The 17853-nt window shown below is 40.4% G+C and overlaps 1 protein-coding gene across 1 annotated transcript in view; it reads right to left on the bottom strand.

Annotated features, from left to right (window-relative positions):
* Positions 1–17595, bottom strand: part of LOC108681633 (gem-associated protein 5) — a 30016-nt gene extending 12421 nt beyond the window's left edge. The window contains exons 1-11 of the mRNA XM_018170685.2: positions 17387–17595; positions 8249–8401; positions 7627–7788; positions 6312–6576; positions 5945–6058; positions 4819–4988; positions 2429–4278; positions 2067–2236; positions 1608–1755; positions 1299–1392; positions 580–743 (exon numbers count right to left, since the gene is read on the bottom strand). Coding sequence (XP_018026174.2) covers positions 580–743; positions 1299–1392; positions 1608–1755; positions 2067–2236; positions 2429–4278; positions 4819–4988; positions 5945–6058; positions 6312–6576; positions 7627–7788; positions 8249–8401; positions 17387–17434 — 3338 coding nt within the window. The 5' untranslated portion in view covers positions 17435–17595. The remainder of the gene's footprint in view (positions 1–579; positions 744–1298; positions 1393–1607; positions 1756–2066; positions 2237–2428; positions 4279–4818; positions 4989–5944; positions 6059–6311; positions 6577–7626; positions 7789–8248; positions 8402–17386) is intronic.
* Positions 17596–17853: the final 258 nt, after the last annotated feature.

Below are 17853 nucleotides of genomic sequence, written 5' to 3' on the forward strand. Positions count from 1 at the left end.
CCAGTGCGGAAAATAAAGAAATTCAGGAAAAAGTTCTAACAAACTGTACATTCTTTAACACGGCATCTTGGTTCAGCATCGTTTTCAAGTGACAGAAAATAAATCTAGGCTGGAAAACTCGATCAAATGTTTGTAGAAAGGATGGCCAAAACACGCGACGGCTTTTCGAGCACATTAACCTACTCACTACCTAATGACGGAATCAACAATTCTATCTGGCACCAGAATAAATGCATTCAGTAATCAGTCTTTTTCGGAACAAGCTGTGTTGCATGATGGATAAGAACATTACAGTTCAACTAATTTTCATAACCTCATAAGTGCACAGATTTCAAGCAAGCACTACGCGACTATAATCATCAACATTGAGTGCACGAAAGTAAAATGAATAAGGAATAAAAGTAAATTATAGCTCAAAAAGAGAACTGTAAATCAGCTCTACACAAATGAAAGTCAGAGCAGATCATATTTTTCTACAAACAGATAACCGCGGAGAGATAACGCAAAAGATATATTACAAGGCTGCTCAAGAGAGGATATCAAAATAGAATCAAAGTGTAGGAAATGTTTTAGAATCACAGTATTGCGGCGATGTCATATTGTCCCTCCGCCATGCAATTCTTGGCGAAGTTCACAGCGATGCTCTCTTGCAACGCCAGGTTGCCGGGGCGTCGCGTCTTGGCCAACACAAGCGCTTCTCTGTACAGCTTGCGCTGTTGTAGCAGCTCGATCGCTTCAGTTACCTGCAGTATAATGGTTAAATTAGCCCTCAATTTTCAACACTGCCCTAACAAAATTTAGAGTCACCCCAGCTTCAGGTCATTTAAATCAGAAGCTGCCGCGTCTGTAAATTGTCAGCACTGTCAGGACTATGTCTTGTAGGAGGAGCATACATTGGCTGCACGAATGATCGCTAACTTGAAGAATAAGTAAATGCCCATTACATGGAATTTAATAAAAAAACACGGCTTGTACAGGGAGGGGAGAACAATGTTAGTTTTTGAAAAATATGTCAGAAAATCATTGCAACATTAAAAAACGATAATAGCCGAGACATATTGCTATATAATATTATAACGAAAATTTATCTGCCATCACATTTTCTTTCTGCAAGAATAATGAAATGTGTCTTCGCAATGAGAACTAATAAAATTAAATGCCAGTGGCAAGGACATTTTTTAATGAAGAAGTATATGGCTGCTCAAGATTAATATCCAGATGACATAAGTAAGATTTTCATACTTTCGACATGTCCATGAAGTCAATTTATCGAATAATTTTAGACATTTTGAGGTGACCTTATTAGCCATGATGAGGTAGGAGGAAGCAGTGACGATGTCACCAGCAGCCACGAGCTGCTGAGAGAACGCCTCGCACGCGGTCTCGCCAAGTCTGCACGATATCAAGGTTGTCATGTCAGTCCTGCCGTAGAAAATCTTCAGCGATTGCTTACCATCAATTAGACTAGGAAACAATTTTTTTTCATTTTTCAGAAAAGTGCAATTTAAGCAAAAAAAAGCAAGTGATTAGCGCCTGCACCACGATGTCAGCAGTGAGGGACTTGCTGCCACAACTCAACTATGAGCTGACGTCAGGGAGCTACTCACTGCCTGGAGGCGTGCAGCGCCTGCACCACGATGTCAGCAGTGAGGGACTTGCTGCTGATGGCTTGACGCACGAGCGCCTCGGAGGTGCCGCGCCAGAGATGAAGCGGCGCCGCAACGGCCAAGTTGTTGGCCTCCATGTGGCTTGCGACTGAAATAATCAATGAAATAATAACTGGACAGAAAATACGACAGAGCAATGGTCGCTACCTTAAATAGTTAATGGTGCTTGCTAGGCAAGAACGCGTCATTACCAGAACCTAACTCTAAATTGTCAATACGAATGTTTATTTAGTGAATATAGGTGTGGGCAATTTCTTAATTCAAATTAGGTTAAATGCTTTAACATATAATCACAAGCCAGAATGACCGGCGTAGGAACTTGTTGTTGCGAATTAACGTGATTACCTATAAACAAACTGCATTTAAGGAGCTACAGGTCGTAATATCGCACACACTCACTTTGCTGGTCTAAGAAGGACGCAGTCTGGTCGGCAGATCCGTAGAAGTCCACGAAGGTCTTGATGTCTTCCACGCGTGGAAGTTCGTCTTCAGCTTCCATGACGGCAGCTCCAACAGCCTCCAGTACTGCGGGGTAGTGGGCCACAGCTGATCCAAGCACAGCTGATGAACTGTAAAATTCAATATACACTTAGTGAAGCTGTCTATAATGATACAATTTTGACGACAAGTAGGTACATTACATTGAAGCGGATCGTCAATAAAATTTCTAAAAAAATTCTGCTCAATTTAATAAGCAATTTAGTTTATGAGATTAAAGCAATCATATATAACTATTTTTCATATCCCGCACAAGAAAATACCTTTCAGCAACAGCGGCTTCTTCCTCAGCAGCCTCAAGTAAATCCTCAATGTTGACATTTTCTTGTTTCTTGTGTGCTGCCTCAAGTTTTTTCTGCTCGTGCATACACATGATGCTCATAAGGATGAAGCCTCTCTTGTAGCAGGAGGCGTGGTGCAGTAAAGGAAACAAGGACTTGTGTGACGCAACTCGCTTCGACGCAAACCCAGAAGCAGGAGCAAGCTCGTTGTTCTTGGCTGGTCGAGGCTTAGCAGCATTGGTCGTAGCAGGCCCTGGCTGCGGTTCCTGTATGTTACTAGATGCAATCTTTGGCTTAGCGTCTCGCAATTTCATTATCTTACCAGGTGGTGACTTATCGATGAGATCGGTGTACCTCCACTGATGAATACTGTTTTCCTCACCGAAACTATAGAGGAGGTCGGCTTCGGTGGGGCTAAATTCAACTCGGTAAAGTCTGCAAAGATGGCCTCGGTAGTTACCTACTTGTTCCCCAGAGCTCGTGTCCCATATTTGGCACGTGTGATCATAAGATGCAGATGCGAGGAGATTTGGATTGTGTTTCGAAAAGCACAACCAAACGACGCGACTAGCGTGCCCACACAACTCGCGGGTGCAGGTTGGCATGATCAGAGGCTCCCACGCAGGCAGGTCTGGTTTCCCTTCCGAGATTTCTTCCGTTTCATTTCTAGCGGCTTCAGACACAAGGTGGAATTGATCGTACTTAGCGTTCTGTTCTGGGAGAGTGTTGGTCAAGTCAAGCAAACAAATTTTACTTTCACTTGATGCCATTGCGAGGTAGTAATGAGTTTTTGCGTCAGTTGCATTGGCTGACATCACTGGCTTCCAAAGGAGGTGCTGAATAGTTTTGCGCACTACGACAATTTTTACAAGTTCTATAAGATCTGAACTTCTAACGATTGATACCCTGCCATTCTGACATCCAATCGCAAGAAATTTATGGTCGGGAGAAAATGAAAATTCGGTTATGTAGTCTGGAAGATTGGGACAAATCACTGTGAGTTTCACGGGGTCCGCCATGGGACTGCTCGTATTCCTCATGACAATTTCACGATCCCCAACAGAGAAAGCGCACCAAGATTTTGCATATTCAGGGAAGCGCTGAGGTAGCACAGCAGGAGCCCATTCCACTTTGTAAGCGGGCCTTTGATGGAAGAAAGCGAACGCCGTTACCTTCCCTGAATTGACATTGGCAATGCCGACTTGACCATCAGACGTTCCGTACAGCAAGAAGCCATCTTCTTTGGGATGCCAACTTAAGGACAAGACTTTGCCCTTGATGCCACCAGAAATAGCCTTGCTCCTCAGCGGAGGAGAGCTGTTAAGGTTAATGAGCTTAATGGAATCTTCATGTAGTCCCATAGCAAGCCAACTGGAGTCTCTTGGATCGAACATTAAGGAATGCACAGCGCCACCAAGCGTTGGCAAGGAGAAATGCACTTTGTTGGTGTCCAGGCAATATCCAACAAGATTTCGGTCCTGCCCGCAACTAACAAGTATCGAACCAATTACATTCAAATTGAACAAGACTCGAGTGTGTTCCCGATGTATAATACCGGGTCTTAGTTCCTCATTGTTCACCGATGCTGCACTAGCTTCTGAGTTAGTTTTGCTGTCACTCCTCCAGTCACGAGAATTGCTCCTGTCGCTGGCAGGAGCATTGGTCACAGTCAAGCTGTCTTGAGTCACAGAGACGCAGCTAGTGGAAGCGTTCTCAGACAGAGGGATGGATATTATGACTCCCGCAGCAGTGTTGGCCAGCAGGCGGTTACCATACCAGGCAAGCGCGACGTGCTGGATGGGGGGTCGAAAGCTGCGACCTACGGCCCCTTTCTGGAGTCGGGAATTGAGGCAACACTTTCAAAATCGTCAATGTTAAAGGAGATAATTTGTTTCGAAAATTACCGCAAACAAATTTTTCACATCATCATGATCTCAAGTGAATAAAAGACAATGTAAGACTATCAGTGGAAATAAATTTTAAATTTTATATAGGTATAACATTCGAGTCATGGCAAATAATTAAGAATGATAATTAATAGAAAATTCCCCCGATTTTCTATTAATTTGCAACATAGCCAAATAAATACAAGAAATAATCAGTATAATACCAAATCACAGCAAAGAATATGAATACAAACGAGATTGCGGTAATAATCAATCTGCCACAGAACGCAGTCAAGCAATAATTTGCTTAATTATATACCAACGAGCACAAGAGATCACGATAGCCGCTATAGGCTGTAGCTTGCATGCTATACCCTTGTATGATAAGGAACAACAAAGAACAGCGAAAGGAACTACGGCTATTTCAGGCGTATGAAAAACAACTCAAAATGAAGAGGATTATACTCATAATTGATGATAACTCACAGGCTTCTTGAAAGTGTCTGAGGGTGCAACTTGCGTGCGGCACACAAAGCGGCGACTGGCGACGTTCCACAGCAGGATGTTACGGCCGTGGTCGGACGAGGCGAAGTAAGGGCCTGACGCTGTCTCCAGCTGCCTCTTCGTGTCGTTTAGGTTACTTTCAGAGTCTCCAGCTGTAAAGCCAAAACAATCTCATAAAAAATGAAATATAAGAAAAAAATTATCTATATAATAAATAAAATAAATATAATAAATAAATAAAGCCAAAACAACCTTAAGTTTTCATTACAGCTGTAAAGCCAAAATACAAGCCTTTAAAACAGGAGGTATGAACAAAAAGTGATCATTGTAAGGCGATTCAAGACTATCAAAAGTTATATAAATGAGATCACTCGTCTGACGAACTCTTCACACTAATAAGTCGGTAGTGAGAAACTTGGCTGAGGTAGTTTTAGCACAACAGCGCAACTGGGCAGCTCAACTTATTGTACTTAATCAGGAATTTGCTCTTAAGTTCTGGACAGTCCACAGTGTAGAAAAAGAATAGGCGATGAAATTCGTAACTTGTAGTAATTGTAGGAATGAATACAAAATATAATAAGCAAAATGTTCAACAAATGGAAAAAAATACATTGAGATTTTACCGATTGTACTGATAAGAAAGACAAAGATTTTGACCCACCGTTTAACGATAAATAAGATGTTGTCCCAAGCCTTTGTAATGATATCTCAAGGCCTGAGGCCGAGTTATCAAAAATAGTTATGAGCTTTCAACTCCATCAGCCAATTATTGATGGATTGTAAAGACAACACCAGTCACAGACGAGAAATCAGTCCGTCGGCCACTACTTGCACGTAAGCGAGTTTTAATAGTGCGGCCTTAGGTGGCTTCATTCACCATCAGTAGGCAAGGGGGCAAAGTCGACGCCTTCCAATTTCGCCAGGTATGAATTATAAGAACTTCATCGCAAAATAACGAGATGAGGTACCAGGTGGAGGTTTGTCTAGATTATTAACAAGTTTTGTATAATATAGTTAATAATTTTAATATTGTATGATATTGTTTCATTGCCTTAAATGCACCAGTATGTAACGTCATAATAACACTGGGAGCCGCAGGTACACTCACCGCATGCGTGAGGTTCAGTGAAGGGAGTTTTCACAGAAGGGTGAGGCGGAGTCCACCATCTGATGGTGTAGATCGCTTGCTCGTGACCTTTCAGTTGGTATAGCACTTGACAACCTGGCAAAACTATAAGCGTTATACACCGTACATGGGAATAGGATTTATATATGGTAGGTGACAAAACGTAATTTGAGCAAAAAAAGGCACGAAAATAAGAAGTTGAATCCGAAACATATCAACACGATTACAACTACATTTATTTTATAGATCACTCATAATAAAAATTACATTTGATATACGTTTTCAATTTCATTTGAATATAAAAAAAAACAGTTACAACCCAGACCAGAAAGACAAAAACTGAACTCACTCTTAACGTCCACAACCACCATGATCTTCTGAGCAGCCACAATGACAGTGTGGTCTGCGTCAGGCACAACCTCGACCAGAGTGAGCGTCACGTCAGATTGTGGGTTGACCAAAAGGTTGGGACGGACTGACGGGTTCAGGAACATCGTCTTGGTGATGTTAGTGTCTACATTCCAGAGGACGAGGCGACCATTACCGCCCACTGACACAGCCAGCACCTCGCCTGATGTCGACACGCTGAAGCAGATGCCGTTCACCCCGCCATCCTACAACACAAGAATACGTACAAGCATTGTTTATGGTTATGCATGATAATTGATACATGATATGAATAAAAAAGTAATTTTATCAAAAACAAACTTTTCAAACCGACGTAAGGACTAAGGAAAGCAACCAGCAAGGCAGGTGTGAGGTCACGAAAATTCAAAGTGAAGAGTGACTGCTGGCAATCAAATGCTCAAATGTAAATTTAGAACTTGCATTTGTCAATTTTCCAAGGCAATCCAATCGGTGCCACGTCCACACACGTAGCACACGCGCTTCACAGGCGTGCAACACACGCGCGCTTCACACACACACACGCAGCACGCGCGCTTCACGCACACGCAAAACGCGCGCTTCACGCACACGCAGTACGCACGCTTCACGCACACGCAGTACGCACGCTTCACGCACACGCAGCACGCACGCTTCACACACACGCAGCACGCACGCTTCACACACACGCAGCACGCGCGCTTCACACACACGCAGCACGCACGCTTCACACACACGCAGCACGCACGCTTCACACACACGGAGCACGCNCAGACACGCAACACGCACGCTTCACAGACACGCAACACGCACGCTTCACAGACACGCAACACGCACGCTTCACAGACACGCAACACGCACGCTTCACAGACACGCAACACGCACGCTTCACAGACACGCAACACGCACGCTTCACAGACACGCAACACGCACGCTTCACAGACACGCAACACGCACGCTTCACAGACACGCAACACGCACGCTTCACAGACACGCAACACGCACGCTTCACAGACACGCAACACGCACGCTTCACAGACACGCAACACGCACGCTTCACAGACACGCAACACGCACGCTTCACAGACACGCAACACGCACGCTTCACAGACACGCAACACGCACGCTTCACAGACACGCAACACGCACGCTTCACAGACACGCAACACGCACGCTTCACAGACACGCAACACGCACGCTTCACAGACACGCAACACGCACGCTTCACAGACACGTTGCACGCACGCTTCACAGACACGCAACACGCGCGCTTGACGCACCACATGCTCAGCGTGCTGGATGGTAGCTGCGCCAGTGTCGGCGTTGTAGAGGGTGACGTGGTGCTGGTCGGTGGTGACCAGCAGCGAGCTGCCGTGACGGGCATGGTGAGCGTCAGGGAACAGTCGCACCTGTAGCACCTTCGCCCCCGCGTGGTAGATGCTCTATAAAACAACGTCATATCAGTACAGCAACATATAACTCTCGTCGCATCATATAACTCTAATGAGGCAGTACAAATTTGGACAAGACAGTAGACCTATCAAAGATATATGTTGATCGAGGAACGTTTATACGATTATTTACGATAATTATGCTATGAAACATAACATGCTAATTCATCTATTATTAAAACCACATAAATATAGTATGCCAATAAAAAAATATTTTGCACTCCTTTCTCTCATACAAAATACTAAAAAGTGGAAAACTTGCAAAGGCGTTAGTCCGCCCCTACACTAATAAAAATGCATGGGTCATATTGTCCACATGGTGACACACTTTACGGAGGTAGCACTAATACGAATTTCTTTCAGGGCTTAACTGTGTCAGGATAACCCACGCAAAGGCAAGATTTGCATAGCTTTTAGGACGTAGTCTCATCATCAACATAGCTGGGCTTACCTTCAGTACTTGCGGCGCCCCGGGTCCCTCAGGTATCCTGTACAAGACGATGCTCTTGAAGGCGCCTGTGACAAGCAGGCGGTCCTGCGGCCGGCAGTCTGCGCTGCCGCTGCTGAACCAATTCGGTGCCGGGGGCAGGAATGGTGAACCGATCTGGCACGGCACAACACAAATTACTTGGTAAACTTGTGTAGGAAAACGGTGCGTTGCAGCATAATATTTACATGAAATCAATAGAGTGCATAAAATACATTTGGAACTAATAAAAAAAGTTTTTTTCAGTGAAAAAAGATCGAATCGAATTGACAAGAATGGTTGTCAACAAAACAAATCAGTTGGAGTAATTCGTTCGAAAAACAATTTTAGAAATGAATTTATCCACAGATAATAGATACATACTGTAACTCGCTTAGTCAAGGGCGATCATTATGGAATGATATATACATATATAATGATAGAATGACTAATCTTCCACTACGTGCCGAGAAAACATGTGCCTAACTGCCATTCTCTCGAAAAAATCACCTCGTATTGCAATCTCCGATGGTAGGACAAATTCGAGAGAGGCAATGGAGCAAAATGTTGGCAGTAATGCCAGAACATTTCGTCGTCGGTATTCTCCATGGTGAACTTTATGCGCACTGATCGCGTATCGTGGAATTGGGACATCACGATCAAAAGGGGGCTAAGAAACCTATACAAGCGGACTATCAGACACCAATACACGAAAATTTCACACCATTCCCTAATCAGACGAAGTTTTCGCACAAATTAGGCACAAGGTTGCGGGTAGAGCACTGCGCACAAGACAAGCTCCGGAGCTTAAATGAGTGGCTGAGAGCCTGCAGACAGGGATATGAGGTTGCTGGCGCCACAGGTTTATGTCAACAACACACAGAGAAGCAAAGCTGTATGCTGACGTGGTCATTTCGGTTAACCGAGAACGCGGTGGCAGAAAATGCGCACGTCAGCAACTAAGCAAACCAAACATTAAGCAAGCACCGCCAGCACTTGCTTCATGTTTGCTTCATGTCTCATGAAGTATGCTGTGATCATTAGTGTTATAATGTTGGTCTTCATAAGACATGTCGCGGCACGGAATTCTTGAACGGAATGCTAGTTGATCGAGTATTTTGATACAATCAGGCAGTCGATATTTAGTACCTGCTCTTAAGAAGAGAGCCCACATTGGAGCAGAGTAATGCGAATAATTTGTAGAATAATAACTGTACCGGTACGTACTAAATTTATCAGTAATTTAGATTACGGTACTGGACTTACGGTGGACTAAAGGGCAAATTATTTTTAAATAATGACCAGCGATTGCATCGTTGATGCAAAGGAACAGCTTAAAAACTATAAATAATACACTGGGCTATCAACTCGAAATATTCCCGAGTATAAATGACTAATTGACTAAGTTCGTGCGATTGAAGCCAGGCGCCGTAAATATATTTTGTCTGTTCGATCATGTATCCACGCTACTTATCGTAATCAGGATATTACTTGGATCTGAAAATTTATTTCTAGTGGGAGAACAGCAAGCAATGCAAAACTGAGTAGGAGGGATTTGATCTAAAATTAAATTTGACTTTTAAATTGCTTTGCACAAATTAAATTACAGACGCCAAATATTTTTTATATGTTTTAGAATAAAAGTCAAATGGGTTTAAAAAGTTTGGCAACGAGTCTAACATGCGTTTGAACGGGTTTGATTTTTGCATTGGATTTTTTTTTAATTTCAGGGATTATTTATTGAACATAATCAACGGTTGTGATCCAATCGATTTATGAGGATACCAGTAACCATAACATGAAGAAAAAGGTATTTAGAAATAATTTTTGGTGATATTTGCTTGGTGCTTGGTCGGATGGCAAAATTTTCCAGCATTCAGTAGGCACTTAGCTGGAGAATCTGTAACTGTAGATTTATCGAGAGTGCATCGTAAACCCATTTATGATGCAGACTTATTTATGCCAAAAGCAAAATAAACAATAACATCAGCAATATATGCAGCTACTGTCATCTCTTACCGGATGACATGACCCTTCCAAAAACTTAAAAGCAAAGTTACTTTTAAGTTTTTAGTGAATTTGCGTCAAGCAAACAAGTGACATTATTACTTGACCCTCCTCTTCAACTGCCCTAACAATGCAACATCCCTCATCCCTTGTAGAGATGCAGCAGCAGTTGTACATTGGCCCCAGCCAGGGGCCCTTAAAGGCCCAGACCAGGTGCAGGGCAACAGCAGCAACAACAAGTGTGCAATTATCATGCCATTTCCATTCCCATTCTGGTATGTGGACAGAAGCCGGCCAAGAATGAGAAAAAAAACATGCATGCTGTCAATTTAATGCGTAAAAATAAGAATCAAAGTAAACTGTAACAGTCCCTAGAGGGAGAGGGTTAAGGGGGCCTCCACCTTCATCTATAGAGTACGAGGAGCAGAGTGGGGGGGGGGGGGGGGGGGGGGGTGTGGAAACAAGCAGCAGTTCACAGCCTTTCATCAATCTCTACCAATTCATCCAGGAACCCGAAAATAATCTATGTAACTTTGAGGCTATGAAAGTTACACACATGCCAATGAAAGACCTGCATTCCGTTAATGTCATGTTATGCACATAGATATAATATCCGGCACAATTACTTTAACAATTAATTCGTTCACCAATAAATCACTTTCATCCCCCCCCTCCCAACGAATTCCTTGCCGCGAAACTTTGCTGCCAGACCATAATTGTGCCGTAAATTCCTGCCTTGCTGCCGGCAGAAATTTACACTGAGTTTGGTTGGTGAGCTCAGAGAATACTTCGCCTGTCCTTGAATGAGGCTCTTAAGGTCCTTACTCCTTATATATGCTGGTGTCGCCCAAACCTAAGCCTATACCCTCAAAGTGACGCCAGGACAGTTTCGAAATCCGCAAGGGTCAGCCGATTGATGCACTCCCCATTCCTAACTATGAACAAAACCTCGTTCTCAAGGTCTCCAGAATAAGAGTGTCTTATACAAGCTTTACACAGTTTCAACCCTAATTTCTATAGCCTTCTCACACTTCCCAACACAGCTATTTTCAATATTATACCTACTATAAAATAGTCGGAATTACCTATGCTTTATTCACACTATGGTCATGACTGCCTTTTCTTTTTATTTCTATTTTAAACAACTAGTCAGCTATACTTACTTAATTTGGTCATGACTGCCTTTTCTTTTTATTTCTATTTCAAACAACTAGTCAGCTATACTTCCTTAATTATCTGTCTTGAAATGATCAAATGTGTTCAGCTTACAAACCCTGCTGGTTTTTGCTTTCCATTTAATTATGACTATGTCCCTGGCTTGTCTTGCTGAGTTTGACTGAAGAGGTCTTTTCCTTTACCTCAGCCTACTTTGATTGAAAAAAATTAATTATTTCAATCACAGATTCCCAATTAATGGGTCTTCTACTAATTTATTAATTGCATGTATTTTTACACCTTGCACAGTAATGTTAAATTCACCTTAATCTGGCCTGGGCTCTCCCCTTTATTAGTGTTTTTAGATTTTATTTTGCCGATTGAGAATCTTAGTTTTCACTCATTTTGTAAATATGTGAAGACCTTGTTCATTTGATATTGTATCTAAATGAAATTTAAAATTAAACAGATTTAAAACCTCAGATTTAGACAAGCATTATCACTTCCACAATATTCATTCATTCTGATTGTCATGGCCCCTGCCATTTGCTAGAAGAGGAGATAAGTTGCTACTCACTGTGTGCTGAGACTCGCACGATAACAACGGCTCTAAGAAATGGAATAACGCCTTGCAAATCCATATAATCAGGGCTCAATATATGCAGATGTGGTTCAGAGAGTAGACATTTTCCTCACTTGGTCCCGTTAAATGGGGCAATAAGAGACAGGTTTGAGCGTTTTTCATTAATAACTTCTTACCATGAAATATTTCATAAACAAGTTCGGGCTCATTTTTAAGCTCTTGGCAAGGGCTATCGTATGGCATCACAAAAAAATTTCATTTACTATTTGTAAGGTGCCAGACGCAAAATATAAGTGTCCCAAATTACCACTGAGAATGAGGTAATCTGGGGCTCATGAAATAAAACTTAATTTTAAAATGTTTGAAGCATGCAAAGTGCCCTCATCCATTACTAACAGTAGGTACCATCAAAAGGGGTTATAAGAAATGGTTTTGGGCATTTTTTGTTAACAACTTCTTACCCATAAGCAAGTTTGGGGTCATTTTAAAGCTCTTTGAGAGGGTTATCATATGGCATGTCCAAAAAAATCCATATGCTATTAGTAAGGCGCCAGACGCAAAATATAAGTGTCCCGAATTACCACTGAGAATGAGGTAATCTGGGGCACATGAAATAAAACTTAATTTTAAAATGTTTGAAGCATGCAAAGTCTATACTCATCCAGTCCTAATAGTACTCTAAAGTCCTACTCTTCCTTTGTAGATGATGCAGTTGAAGAATAAATGACATTTTCTGTGATTTTTACTTTATTTACTATCAAACAGGGTAATAAGGGAGGGTGGGGTAAATCGGGACAGTCGTCCCACATTGTGTAGAACTGTTATTGCAGCTCAAATGATCAAAATATTGCAAAATGAAAAATAGTGGCATAAAGTTCAACATTTTTATTATCCATGAAGCATAAAGTAAGTTAGGATACCACACATTTACTAGGTATACATACCTTTGAAAAATAACTGAAAAAGTGTGAAAAGTGTGATTTTGGAAAATACCTCTGCTAAGGTCTGTATAAAAAAAATATTTGCCATATTAAAAATTTTACTTGTGTTGGCTTGTTTATTTTACTTGTGTTGGCTATGGCTTTACTGCACACATGTGTTGGCTTGAAAACCTGGTTGACAGAATTTGCCTAGGTCATTCCAAAATAAAATGGCGGCCATTTCCGTAGGATGGGGTAATAAGGGACACCCTCTGAGGTAATAAGGGACACCCCTAAAAATGCATTTACAGTAGAACCTCAGTTAGCAAAGGCTCCAGGTGAGCAAAAACTCAGTTAACAACAAAATATTTTAATTACATTTACCTCGCACAGTGAAAAAAATTCATTCAATGAAAAATCAATGCATCATTGGTCATCATAAAATTGTGCATGAATGTCATAGATAGAATAGTGCACCGGGACACATAGAATGAATATAATTAACCTAAACTATGATTTATTTCTCCAAAAAATATGATGGTTGTCAATAAAATATTCCTTTCTGTTTCAGGCATGTTTTTACAATCTTTTTTTTTCTGTTATAGTGAATTCACTTGAACAAATTAAAATTGTGTGAAATTACAAGCCGTCCTGTAAGCTTAAGTACAGATACAGAAGAAATGCAACATGGCTGCTGATATGAAGCTTGCAGAGACAAGGTTGTTGCAAATGTCAGCAATGGATGAGTACACTGCAAGCTTCAAACATTTTAAAATTTAGTTTTATTTCAAGTGTCCTGGATTACCCTGTTCCCATGGGTAATTTGGGATGCTTTTATTTAGTGCCTGGCACCTTACAAATAGCATATGGACTTTTTGGAGATGCCATTGGATAGCCCTCACAAAGAGCGTTAAAACGAGCCCAAACTTGTTTATGAAATGTTTCATGGTAAGAAGTTATTAACAAAAAATGCTCAAAACCGTCCCTTATTACCTTATTTGATGGTATATGATATTACCATATCTATACATTACAATATTATTAATGTGATATTACTATATCCATGTATTGTGCATTGACAACGACCTTGTCCACTGCAAGCTTCACATCAGCAGAAATGTAGCATTTTTTTTTGTATCTGTAAGCTTACAGGGTGGCTTGTAATTTTGCACCATTTTAATTGGGTCAATTGAATTCACTATAACCAAAAAAAAATTGTACAAGCATACCTGAAACAGAAAGGAATATTTTAGTGACAACCATCATATTTTTTGGAGAAATAAATTATTGTTTAGGTTAATTACTTTTCATTCTATGTTGCACAGTGACCAATTCTATCTATGACATTCTATGCACAATTTTGTGATGACCAATGATGCATGAATTTTTCGTAAGTAAAATTTTTTTCACCAAGCAAGGCAAATGAAATCAAATATTTTTGTTGTTAATTGATTTTTTCATTAACTGGAGCCTTTGCTGACCAAGGTTCTGCTGTAAATGCATTTTTAGAGGTGTCCCTCATTACCCCATGTCCCTTACCGGTATTACCCCATCGTGCAGAACTGGCAGCCATTTTTTTGTATATCTCATTTTTTCTGGAATGAGATATACAAATTCCAACAATCAAGTTTTTAGGCTACCACCTGTGTGCAACCTTCATTTAAGTAAAATTTTGTAATACCGTCAACCGGGGCTACCCGGGACAGTTTTGAGCCTTTTTTTGATAATAACTGTTAATAACTTCTTACGATGAAACGTTTCATAAACAAGTTTAGGCTCATTTTATAGCTCTTTGCGAGGGCTATCGAATGACATTGTCAAAAAAATTCCATATGCTATTCGTAAGGTGCCAGAAGCAAAAATATGAGTGTCCCAAGTAGCCCCGTCGAAGGGGGCTACGTACTTGGGACACTTGGAATAAAACTTCACTTTAAAACAGTTGAAGTACGCAGAGTGTACTCATCCATTACTAACAGTACTCTGAAGTCCTCCTCTTTCATTGTAGATGATGAAGAGGTAGAATGAATGACTTTTTCTGTGATTTTTACTTGTTTCTCCTTCATTGATATGATATTACCATATACTACCTACAATAATTACTGTATTATTGATGCAATATTACCGTATTATTGATGCGATATTACTGTATTATTGATGCAATATTACCGTATCCATGAACATGCCATCGGGCATTTACAACAACCTTGTCAACTGAAAGCTTCATATCAGCAGCCTTATAGCATTTTTTCTGTATCTGTAAGCTTACAGGACGGCTTGTAATTTCACACCATTTTAATTGGGTTAAGTGAATTTACTATGAAAAAAAAGATTGTGAAAAACATATCTGTAACAGAAAGGAATGTTTTAGTGACAACCATCATACGTTTTGGAGAAATAAATCGTAGTTTAGGTCAATTGCTTTTCATTCTATGATGTCTGGTGCACAATTCTATATATGACATTCTATGCACAATTTTGTGATGACCAATGATGCACTAATTTTTCGATAAGTGAATTTTTTTTCGCTGAGTGAGGTAAATGTAATCAATATTCTTAGTTCCTAATCAATTTTTTTCTGAACTGGAGCCTTTGCTAACTGAGGTTCTACTGTAAATGCGTTTTTGGGGTTGTCCCGAATATCCCCGGGGGGTTGCCCCGAGTAGCCCCGCTGTGCGGAAATGACCGACATTTTGTTTTGAAATAAGATAGGCAAAATCTGTCAATTACGTTTTTAAGCCAACACCTGGGTGCAACTTTTATGTAAGTAAAATTTTTGTATACGGCAAATATTTTTTTTTGCTCCAGACCTTAGCAGAAGTAACTTTGCAAAATGGCATTTTTCACCATTTTTTGCAGGAATTTTTCAAAGCTAGTAAATGTAGTATTTTTTGACTTCCTTTATACTACATAGATAGGAAAAATGTTGATGTTTATGCCACTATTTTTAGTTTTGCAATATTCCAATTAGTTTCGCTACAACAACAGTTTGACACCGTGTTGGAGGCCTGTCCCGAGTAGCCCCGCCTGTCCCGACTCCCGAGTAGCCCCGGTTGACGCCTTGACGGTACAGTGAATATTTTTTTTTGCTACAGGCCTTAGCAGAGGTACTCACTAGTATGAGAGGTACTGTTCTAAAATCTCACTTTATAAACTTTTTTTCAGGGATTTTTAGAGGTAGTAATTAGTAAATGTATGATTTCTTAATTTGCTTTGTACTATATAGATACTACCTACCTAGTAAAAATGTTAACCTTTACGCCACTATTTTTAGTTTAGCAATATTACGATTATGATAAGTTTAGCTGCTAGGTACAAGTTACAACATAAAACATTTCTGTGGAACAGTGTGGAATTCTAGAGGGATATTAAATTAACCAGTACACATAGCATATTGGAAAGCAGGACCTGGAATGTTGGAAAGTCCAGGAACTTTCCACTTCCAGACCCAGTCCATTTTATTATATACATTATACATATCCTATCACTTTTCAACTGTGATTGGTTTATGGGATTGTGATTTTAGCCCCTTCCAGCTTTCCAGCTGTGATTGGTTAATGCAGTTGTAATGTAATCTGCTTTCTAGCTGTGATTGGTTGCTGGGGATGCTTTCAAGCTGTGATTGGTTGATGGGGATGCTTTCCAGCTGTGATTGGTTGTGCCCATAAGCCCGGCCCCCAAATATGGTATATGTACTACACTAACTACAGTACTGGTTAACTAAATACTTAACTTAAACTTGATCATTACAAACAAAAAGACTGGAAAAATTTCAAAAAATCCATTAAATAAAAGAAAAATAGAGAATATCTATCAAACAAGAGACATTCAAACAATTTTATAACAAATCTGAGGTACTATACAACTGAAACAGTTTGTCCACTTTTGATCCTCCTCTTCATTTATAGTCAGTCACCTGGCAGAGCACTGTATCTAAGGAAAGCATTCCACCTTGGGTGGAAAGCTTTTTTATAAGTGAACCTCCATTTCTAGAATTCCACCCTGAACTGTAGGCCCTATTAGCCTATTAGGCTATTACACATTAATTGCTTGAAAGACTGAAGCCTGAATGCCCTAATTGGCAATGGGACGAAACTTCACTTAGGTTACTAAAGCTACAGAATTTAATAAATTGCAAACATATTCGGAGCGGATTACCTACTCATTTTAAGCAAATAGTAGTTTTCAATTTGACTAATTTTAAACTTTTTGGTCACACAAATTGCAAATGAAATAGGGGCACAGCCACAGAAGACTCATTTTCTTGGATTGGAGGCTGGAATCTGGATCCTGTCTCAGCACTTAAATCTGGCCATATAGATTAGATTAATTAGGTCTAAACTAAAAACTCAATAGTACCAAATAACTACCAACATGATAAACGTGCTTTGGAAGTTCGAAGTAATAGCTAGGTAATACCTAGTTACTTATAGCGATAGTTCACTAGTAAAGTATTCTTACCTGGCAAGATTGCGTTGCTTCGAACGCCGTGATTTTTATTTCTGACATTTTTTAGCAAATAATAACTGTCCCGGCAGAATATATTACCATATCAGTAATACACGAATACTCCAAAATTATCAAACTACAGCGGTTCTTAAACGTTACGTTACCGGAACTCCTACCACCTGACCTTGACAGAAAGCATTGCGCTCTAACTTGAACGTTCGTAATTCTCGTGACTTCAATTCAGTAGGACCGGAGCCGAGAAACGCATGATCATGTTCAGTTGCATGATGGCATCAATTAGATATCATTCATGTTAATAATTATTATTATTATTTATATCATCAATATTGATAATGCACAGCAGACAATTTTTAGTTTGGAACTTATTTCGATTTTTTTATTCAGTTTCTTAACAGTGTGTTCACAGATGAGGATTTGAACAGTATTTCAGATATTGAGGAACACCCAACCGGCTCAAA

Source organism: Hyalella azteca, unplaced genomic scaffold (genome assembly GCF_000764305.2).
Source record: "Hyalella azteca isolate HAZT.00-mixed unplaced genomic scaffold, Hazt_2.0.2 contig9747, whole genome shotgun sequence".
NCBI lineage: Eukaryota > Metazoa > Arthropoda > Malacostraca > Amphipoda > Hyalellidae > Hyalella > Hyalella azteca.